Source organism: Oryza sativa, chromosome 6, assembly GCF_034140825.1.
Source record: "Oryza sativa Japonica Group chromosome 6, ASM3414082v1".
Taxonomy (NCBI): domain Eukaryota; kingdom Viridiplantae; phylum Streptophyta; class Magnoliopsida; order Poales; family Poaceae; genus Oryza; species Oryza sativa.
The window spans coordinates 19,955,200-19,964,711 of NC_089040.1; the positions used below are offsets into that span (position 1 = coordinate 19,955,200).

Sequence of the window (9,512 nt, forward strand, 5' to 3'; positions counted from 1 at the left end):
ACCATTCATCCCCTATAATAAGTTTGATTCTCGTATTCAATCCTACAAGTAGATTGTAGGGGCAAAATGGTCATTTCATTTAATTTGTTCATGCTGTCAATCGGACGTGTCACGTTACATGCGCAAAATGGCAAAATATTAGGAAAGCTTCTCTCTCCCGTGGCAAGATATGGGGAGTACGAGTGGCATTTGGAGAATAGCCACTAACAAGATTGGCAAATATAGTTAATCCTATATATATCTATAGTTCATCTCACTAAGGGCTCCTTTGAATCGAAGGAATGTAAAAATGGTGTAATAGGAAAAACTCGGGACTCTAATAGGAATTTAAGTGCAAAATAGATGATTGTAAAATGGCGTTAATACTGTTTCTCTCTTCTGTCATTAAGCCACATCATCTCAATTATTTTAAGCCCATAGATGACTGATATATGGTCTAAACTATCTCTCTACTTTTCTTTTCTCATGTAGTTATATGATGTCAGTTTTGCGTTTCTTTACTGATTAAGGGTAGTTAATGCTATTTCTCTCTTCTCTTATCAAGCCACCAGGTCACTTCAAAATCTTTTTAGTCCTTAGGTGATTGATCTGTGGTCCAAATTATCTCACTTTTTTTTCTCTTATTAAGTCATATTACCTTATTTTTGCTTTTGAATGATTAATTCATATTTTATCTCTACTCTCATTGAGCCACATAGTCATAGTTTTGATTTTGAATAATTAGCCATATATAATTTAAATTGTTATAAACCTTATCATGTTAATGTAAATTTTTCTTCAATGATTGGTCAAAGATGAAAATTATAAAAAATATTATAAATTTTTATCGTCTAGGTACCATACATATTATTTCTACTATTATCATATATAAAACTCTCACATGAACACGCAGGGCTTCATTTAGTATCTCCTTAATTTCGTTCTTTAGTTTCTACTACTACTAGGATTGATAATACATGTCGTTTTAAAATGATTCATAATCATTATTTTAAAAATAATTTATAATCTAAAATTTTAAACTTTGACCACACCTTTATCTATAATGATAGTTATTTTCATGTGTAGGTGGACCAGCCGGCCAGCCCTAAGGCCATTCCCAACCCAATGATTAGGATAGTGTCCATAGCATTAAATAAGCTGTCAATTAAGATGAAAATGATGTGACAAGTGAATAAATGAGGAAAAAGAAAAAAACCATGTCTTGCATGAGACATGTTTTCTACACAATATCCAAGACATCATGTGAGATCAACAGCATTAAATTTAAATATGGAATAGTGGTGTTTGCATTGAAAAAGTAGTGTCTAGTGCTAGTTTCTTTATGGAAACTATATCTAGTGTCTTGAGTTGGGAATGGCCTAACGAGCCCCCGGCCAACACGTAATTAAGCACCGTAATACTTGCGCCACAACTAACGAAGCGTCGCCGTTGAACCCGCGCGCTTCGTTTTCCCCACAACACCCCCTCCACCCCTCGTCTCCTCCCGAAGCAAAACACCAGCGCCATAAATCACTTCGCTGCTTTCTCGCGTGGCGATTCCCAAGTGCGCGGTGGCGTTAAAATCCCTCGTTTTCCTACGGTAAATACCGCTCCAAATACCCCCCAAAAAACTCCATGGGACTAGCTGCATTTCCTTCTCTTCTAATGACCCCGTTCATGGTTGATTAGTTTGAGATTATCATCAATTCTCTGTTTGTCGGTGGAGCACCTGCAGCACCTCCGACGAATCCGCCGCTGCTTCGCCGTCGCGTGTGCTGGAGCGGCTCGCCGCCAGCTCCATGCCTCAGGACGATGACTGGTTCTGGGGGCGCCCGACTCCCGTCGTCGTCGGCGACGGCGAGACGACGTCGAAGCCAAAGCCGCCGGTGGCGGGAAAGACGAAGAAGGTGGAGGAGCAGCACCCACGGCGACCGGGGGAGCCGGACTGCAGCTACTACGTCAAGTTCGGGAGCTGCAAGTTCGGCATCAGCTGCGTGTACAACCACCCGGATCCGAGGCCGCAGCATGGCGCCGACGACAAGAAGCCGGCCGAGCAGTTCCCGCGGCGGCCCGGCGAGCCCGACTGCAGCTACTACGTCAAGTTCGGGAGCTGCAAGTTTGGGATGAATTGCAGGTTCAACCACCCTCCCCGCATGCCAGTGCCACCACAACAAGAGGTAATAATGTCAAACACATGCGTATTATATTGGTAAAAACCTTTGGAAGAAAAATACTTGTTTCTTTCCGTCGTACAAAATTATTCTGAAGCAAAATCAAGATTACTTCTCTCCTAAAAAAATCAAGATTATTTTCTGGCGTCAGTGAGCAGCCAAGACCCTAGTATTTTTTTCTCAGCAACAAACAAACGTAGTTACAGTGAACGTTTTCCCCCCTAATAACTATGTGGAATATGCTATAGCTAGCTAGGTAGACTCTTGTTTTATTTCGTTATCTCTAGAAGTCGACCAGGCAGTTAGCTTTGGACTAGTTGGGCTTGGGCCATGACGAGCAATGGACTAGTAAAGCTTATGGTCCAGGAAGAGAGGAGAAGAAAAAACTAGAAAGGGGAAGAAGAGAAGATATGAGAGTGGTTTGAACTTGAATCACAAATAGTGACCCCAAAAGAATTTTTTGTATAAAATCCTAATTTTCAAGATTTTACACATAACCCATTCATTAATTAATTACTTCCGCAAATCAATTTATGCATGCATCACATTAATACATTGTTTGTTAGGAGTATTCTTTATCTCACAGAAAGTGTTTTTTAGTATTTCTCTGGGAATGCATGCCACTGCCACCATATTGAAGGCAAAAGTAAAGTTGAGCAAGTAAAGCTGAACGTTCTTGGGCTTCCACTTCGTCCTGTAAGTCTTTCTAATTCTTTTCTTGTTGGGTTTATTTCTTCTGCACGCAATTATGTTAGCTAGGCCAATCATTTGTAACAAAGCTTTCTTTTTGCCTTTTCCATTGATCACAATATATTAGGGCATTGCATACTACTGTTTAATTCAAAAATTACTATTTTGTTGGTGAAAACATGATACATGCATGTAATCCTTCAGGGGACAGGGTTGTGCTCATACTACATGAACCGGGGAATCTGCAAATTTGGCACTAACTGCAAGTTTGACCACCCAGATCCAGGCTCAGATCATGAGAAGTGGGTCGTTTCAAGTAATGCCAATCAAGTTTCCTCTCAGGTGAACATTTACTCGGTGCTTGACCATGGAGAATCGAATGAGCATACTTTTACCTCCGAAGAAGTCCATCAGGTATTATCCAGTTGAAATATTGATGGCTGTCTTTGTAGAAAAATATAGTCACACTTATAGTACCACTTAGTTTCATTATATCTAACATTGAACATATTAGTTCCATTATATCTAACATTGAACATATTTTGGTAGTTTCTTTGTTGTGTGTTAAAAATATTACTTTTTCTTACCTATAAATTAGGTAAAAATTAAATAAGTTTGACCTAAAAAAATGTCAAAATGACTTATAATATGGATCTAAGGTAATACTCGCTAATTGTTCGGATTTGATGCCAATATTTTCCAATTCTACACATTTGATATAACACTAACATACTAAAACATTGCTGTTGCCAATACTTGCCTGTGTTGATTTGATAGGGCACCACACCAAAATTGCCATATTTTTTCAGCTTGTTGTCAATCCATGCAAATTGAGCAGTCTTGAAGTTTGATATGAGAATTGTCTTGGATTAATTGAGAAATGTTGAGTGGTAAACATTAGTCAATGCCTAGCAAACATTTGAAGTGTGTAACAAGCGTAAACATGAATCGGATTGTGTATAAGGTAGACAATAATGATAATGTGTGCGGCAAGAGATATTTTCCCTTAAACAAATATTGTTATAGTATCTTTGCTATGCTTACTTTTGCATTAATCTGCTGCAGCCAGGGATTCCAAGTTTTCACCAACGAATCAGTTACACAAGGGACCAACTTCTCCAACTTTGTCAGGTATAAGTTCTGGGCGACTAATATGTTTCACTCATTTTCTCTCTTAAAATTTAATTGCTGTATTGTGCAAATTATCGTAAGTAAGACGGATAACATTCTTCAAGCCATTACAAAGTATCATAATTAGTTGTTGTGAAAATTCCATCATATTTTTTTTATATTTATCAATAGATGACTGTTATCCCCTATGTATTGCTGTTTTTCGCTGCAGAAATGTTCAAGTTCTTTACGCAAACTTGTATGGCCTTCTCACATATTATTAATGTATGAATTATGTCTATGCAGAATGTCGAAGTGCCCAAGGACATCTTAAAATTTTGTCAAGATATTAATGTTGAACTGAATGGTGAAGATAAAATTTCGGGATTTGGAGCAGAGAAAGATCATGTGAGCATCCTTCCCTTCTCATATGTCATCATGGCAGAAATCGTTTGTGCTGCTCTGATTAATGTTCCTCAAAGATGCAAAGTCTTGTATTTCATAGTAAGTACAATGTTGCGTTTTTTTGGGTATATCTGTTAGGTACAAACTCCATCATATAAACGGTTTGACGCGACAGACAGCCGTGACTGGCATTCATGGTCTGCACAAACTAATTGGGAACAGAAATTTTGGGACAACTTCTCTGAAGCAAAAGAACCCTATTCTTTAGGTTGGAAGCAAGAGAAATTTAACAAGCCTGACCAATCAAGCTTCCACTTTGATTCTAAAGATCAGGTATCTTAAAAATACAAGTGTGTTAGTAAATTGTTATCAGATCTGAATTGTACAATATGGTCTTCTCACCTTGTCTCTCAATTAGTGGTTAAAATTTATAAAGTGTACACCCTGCAAAAGCACTTTAATTAAGGCTGAAGTCCCTTTGTCAATCCAGAGAGGCATTATCTCTGGCAAAGATGAAGTTCTGAAAACATTGAAAAGGTATTATTTCATTTAGGAATTCTGTTCTTGTTTCATTAGTAAAGCATTTTCCCATCAATTGCATATTCAAAAAGTGTATTTTGTTTATCTGTTTTTGTTTGCATATTTTTATTTGTTGTTTTTGTTAAACAGTATACTAAACACATTTTCACCAAAGATGTTCGATCTTCAGAAGGGCCAGCTAATAGAAACAAGAATCTCTAGCGCTGATATTTTGAAGGTTTGGTTTAATAAAAAGCAAAGTTATTTTTATTCAGGCAGCCTTCTTCTATGTTTTGGACTGATGTTGAGTTGTTTCTACTATGCTTTTACTCAGGATGTTATTAATCTTATATTTGAAAAGGTTGTTGCTGAGCCAGCCTTCTGTTCGACGTATGCGCAACTTTGCACATATCTAAATCAAAACCTCACACCATTCCCTCCTGAAGACTGTGATTGTGAAGAAATTACGTTCAAACAAGCACTGTCGAACAAATGTCAAGAAATATTCGAAAGTGCTCACACCGTATGTTCTGAGATTGGCAAATTGATTGGACAAGACCGAGAGATGGAGCAACGGGATAAAGAAAGGGTAGTGAAACTTGAAACACTGGGAAATATTAATTTCATTCGAGCCCTGCTCAAGAAAAAGTTGATCACAAATAAGATAATAGATCACATTGTTCAGGTATTCATATGCCGCCCTCCATTGCTAGAACGTTGCCTGTTAATGATCCTTTTTTAGGTACTGAAAGTTTTATTGAACTCAGCCAAACAATTTGAGGACACTCCGGGCCTCTGCACCACTACACTGCACACAGCGAACACACCCTCCAACGCAAAGAAAAACAGAACAAACCCAAATATCTGTTAATGATCTGGCAATTTATGCAGTTAATTAATACTATTCTTAGCTGCTTTTAAGATGATATGGTGACCATGAAGTACATAATCTTTCAGAAAAATATTTTAATCCTATTTATATATCCTTTAGAGCTATTTACCTAAAAAATGTCCACAGGCCACAGATATATAATCCATTTGTAACGTCCAGCTATCAAAATTAAGCATATTAATTAAAGATGTTATGAAAAGATTTGCCATATATTATTTCAATATGGTTGATCAGATTTCGTGGTACTTGGTGCCTTTTAAGTTATAAACCAGCAACATCGAATACATGAAAACCATGATTTGTGCAGAGTTTTACCTTGACAAGCACTATCATAATCTCATAAAGTTTTCCTCGCAAAAAAAATAATCTCATAAAGTTATTTGATTCCATCAACTTGTTGTAATATATATGTCTTTCTTACATGTCAAATAGTTAGTTTTTAAGTACTACAGTTATCTTTTTTATCAAACTTATGTATGATATCTTCTTGGAATTATATATGTATATATATTTTTTCAACTTCAGTATTTATGAAATAATGTTTTTTGAAATTCAATGTCATGTTTGTGTTTGGTGAATTGATTTAATATATTGCACTCCGATCAGCTATTAGATGGGACTAGGAATAGCATTTTTTTTCATTTACACAGCTTGAAGTATATATATATTTACTCAACCATGTTATCCTTTCAATTGTTTTGCAGGCAGTGATGGATTGTTGTAAGTTTCGCTTTGAACCACTTGGAAAAGTTGATTTGCTAAATATAATATTTGAAGGCATGCTGGATTCAGATTCAGCAGGTGATGAATCTAATATTTGCGTCAATGCTATGATTGGTGGCAATAAATCTTCCATAGCTTCAAATGATGTCGAGATGACTCGTAAGAATGTCAATAGGCAAAATGAAGAGGCAATATTACAAAAATCTTATGATGAAGTCCCAAATAACAAAATGGATCCTCAGAAAAATTATGCAGATGGAGCAATCAGTTATCTCATTGAGAAAGAGAAGCCAACTAACTTAGAATCATCTGTGAGGATCTGTCGAGGAGGATGCAGTATTTCAGAGATAATGGAGTTAGTTGTTGATGCAGGAGCTGTGGAAGGCAGTGATGAGCATTTCATGGCTACCTTATTATTTATTAAACCTGAATATAGGGAAATATTTCTTACCCTTGATACACGTGAAGGAAGACTTGGGTGGCTGAAAAGGATGTACAAGGTGAAGGAATAAGTGTTGGACCTTAGTTCATGGATTCTTGCCTATTTTCTACTCTTATGGTGTGCCTACTCATGAACTATTTACATGTGATTTATTGTGTAATGCTACCTAAATTTATTAACATCCTACATTTCCATTTGAGTTTGCTTTAAGTGAGATGAATTCCTATGTAATTGGTAGTATGTACAGTGTGGCCTATCGAGTTGTTTCGCTAGAGAATGCAATTATTAAATGGTGTTGCTTGTTCAGATGTGTTGCGGTGACAGATTAATTTTACTGTACTTAGGAATCTAGAGGTGCCAACTTTTATTATAGATAGAATCTATTATATACCACTGAGCTTGTTTGAGTTCAATAATTTACTATTGACATTGTCACTTTATATAATATATCGGCGACTTTATCAATTGTTATACGATACACCATTGGGCTAGAACTTCTTTTTAAAAATACCCAAAATACCCTTATGCACATACAAGTTTAAATATTGATTCATCTCATCAGAAGTTTCAAAACAATATGAAAACTTTTATGTGGACTCCTTACAAAAGAAGGCCTAGTCCAATGGCGTATTATAGAACAATTGATAAAGTCGTCGGTATAATTATAGAAAAAGAAAATGCTGATAGGAAATCATTGAACTCGAGAAAAAGAAAATGCTGATAGGAAATCATTGAACTCGAACAAACTTAGTGGTATAGAATAGATTATCGCTTTATTATACTAACTTGGTATCTCTGTATGTGAGGTAGTCGACTGACTAAAATGTACATATAGGAAAAAACGGTGCAGCCAGATGAGACTTAAACTGCTCTGATCCTGACAATCATGCATTGATAATTCTCCCAAGTTAGGGTGTGTTTAGTTCACGCCAAAATTGGAAGTTTGGTTGAAATTGGAACGATGTGATAAAAAAGTTGAAAGTTTATGTGTGTTGAAAAGTTTTTGATGTGATGGAAAAGTTGGAAGTTTGATGGAAAAGTTGGAAGTTTGATGAAGAAGTTTGGAAATAAACTCGGCCTAGAAGTACTCACTACCAGACCAGGCTCTATCCTATGAGTGAAAAACCAACTGGAAAATATGAATTCTCATCAGAAATTATTTTTCTGACAGTGCCCCATCTAGCTCACTGCATGGACACGATGAAAAATAGATAGTGAAGTGTGACAAATAAACACCAATGAACAAAACTAAAGAAGCAAAGCAATTGTACCATGCTCGGGTGATATACGAAAGGATAAGCCAAATCGATGAAACAAGAATGATAATTGACGATATAATGGGTTCTAGAAAGCTCAGCTTTGCATCTCAAATAAAAAGGGGAAAACATCAAAATTTGTTCAAATTGAAATATAAACAGTAAACTTGTTTGAATTTTCCAAAAAAAAAAAACTGCACACGAGAAAAATCTCAGAAATTCACCAAATGGAGTTCATGGCTACACTAAAGCTCTAGTAAAATTTGCACATAGTTTAGAGCAATGTAGCTATTCTGAAAAATTCCCCAAACTCTCAGCACTCCTCCTCTTCATCTCTTCCCCTTGTGAGCATTTGATCGAGTAGTTGGCGTGCGAGACCGAGGTCGTCATTTCCAAGCCGACCAAGCCACTTCCGCCTGGCAAGAGCCAAGTAAAGGCCGACGCCGCTCTGCTCAAAGAACCGCCGCAACCGCTGCTGGCCCGCCCAAACCCGGAGCCACCGTTCCTCGCCGCCAATCTCTCTCTCTCTCTCTCTCTCTCTCTCTGCGCGTCGACGCCCACAAGCCTCCGTGTCACGACAACCACCGCTCGACACCGATCTCCTCGCTCGCTCGCCAGCGTCATCCCACTCCTCACTTGTCTTTCCCAACCGAAGGCCAAAGCAAGAAGCCCACTGGATTGACGGGATTGGCCGCGCCATCACTGCTGCCCGAGCCGGTCGAACAGAGCCGCCGCCGCCACCTACACCATCGAGCCGTCGCCTCGGTGAGCCCTCTTCCTTTTCCTTGTGCCGGCAAGACCCCGGGAGCCCCTTGAACCCATTTCATCAGCTAATTCTAGGTCCTCCTCGCCGTAGCATCGCCACCACCATCGCCGTCGTCCGCCGCCTCGGACCGCCTCCACTCCAACCGAGCGCGGGGTAAGGTTTCTAGTAGTCCCTAGGCCCTCCCCTATCGTTTATTTGAGCCGCCGTCGACTGTAGCACGCCGGCCGCCGCCACCCCGGCCATGGTGCTCTGGACAGTATGCTTTGGCCTCTTTTGTAAAAGAAATTAATAAATCCAAAGTGATGTGTTCCGTTAATTATTTATGCACTATAAAATAAAATACTGAAAATTTGGAAAATCATAGAAAATTTCATTTTAGCTCCGTTCAAGGTGAACCAAATTTTGTTAGATCTATCTATTATTATATACTAAAAGTCCATTAAACTTCCTACAAACGCTCTCAAGCCGCTATGGGGCACTCCTACAAACACTCCTTGACCGCCACGTGGCACTATCTAATCTCACCGTCGATTTTCACTTAAATTGGTGGCCCCTGTAT

General features: G+C 38.3%; 1 protein-coding gene and 1 long non-coding RNA gene across 3 annotated transcripts; both read left to right on the top strand.

Annotated features, from left to right (window-relative positions):
- Positions 1-1,485: 1,485 nt before the first annotated feature.
- On the top strand, positions 1,486-7,237 carry LOC4341164 (zinc finger CCCH domain-containing protein 43-like). Of its 2 annotated transcripts, XM_026026484.2 has the most exons (11): positions 1,486-1,579; positions 1,715-2,156; positions 2,751-2,846; positions 3,045-3,254; positions 3,906-3,971; positions 4,257-4,358; positions 4,494-4,688; positions 4,774-4,892; positions 5,025-5,112; positions 5,209-5,559; positions 6,471-7,237. In XM_026026484.2, the coding sequence occupies exons 2-11, from the start codon at positions 1,779-1,781 to the stop codon at positions 6,999-7,001; spliced, it is 2,136 nt and encodes a 711-aa protein (XP_025882269.1). In that variant the 5' UTR covers positions 1,486-1,579; positions 1,715-1,778; the 3' UTR covers positions 7,002-7,237. The 2 variants fall into 2 exon arrangements, with proteins under 2 accessions (XP_025882269.1, NP_001410924.1); NM_001423995.1 differs by lacking the exon at positions 1,486-1,579 and having other exon boundaries at positions 1,616-2,156; positions 6,471-7,234.
- Positions 7,238-8,589: 1,352 nt separating this feature from the next.
- LOC136357092 (uncharacterized) lies at positions 8,590-9,256 on the top strand. The gene is made up of 2 exons (XR_010742159.1): positions 8,590-8,952; positions 9,028-9,256. It is a non-coding gene; the product is annotated as an uncharacterized lncRNA (long non-coding RNA).
- The last annotated feature ends 256 nt before the right edge of the window (positions 9,257-9,512 follow it).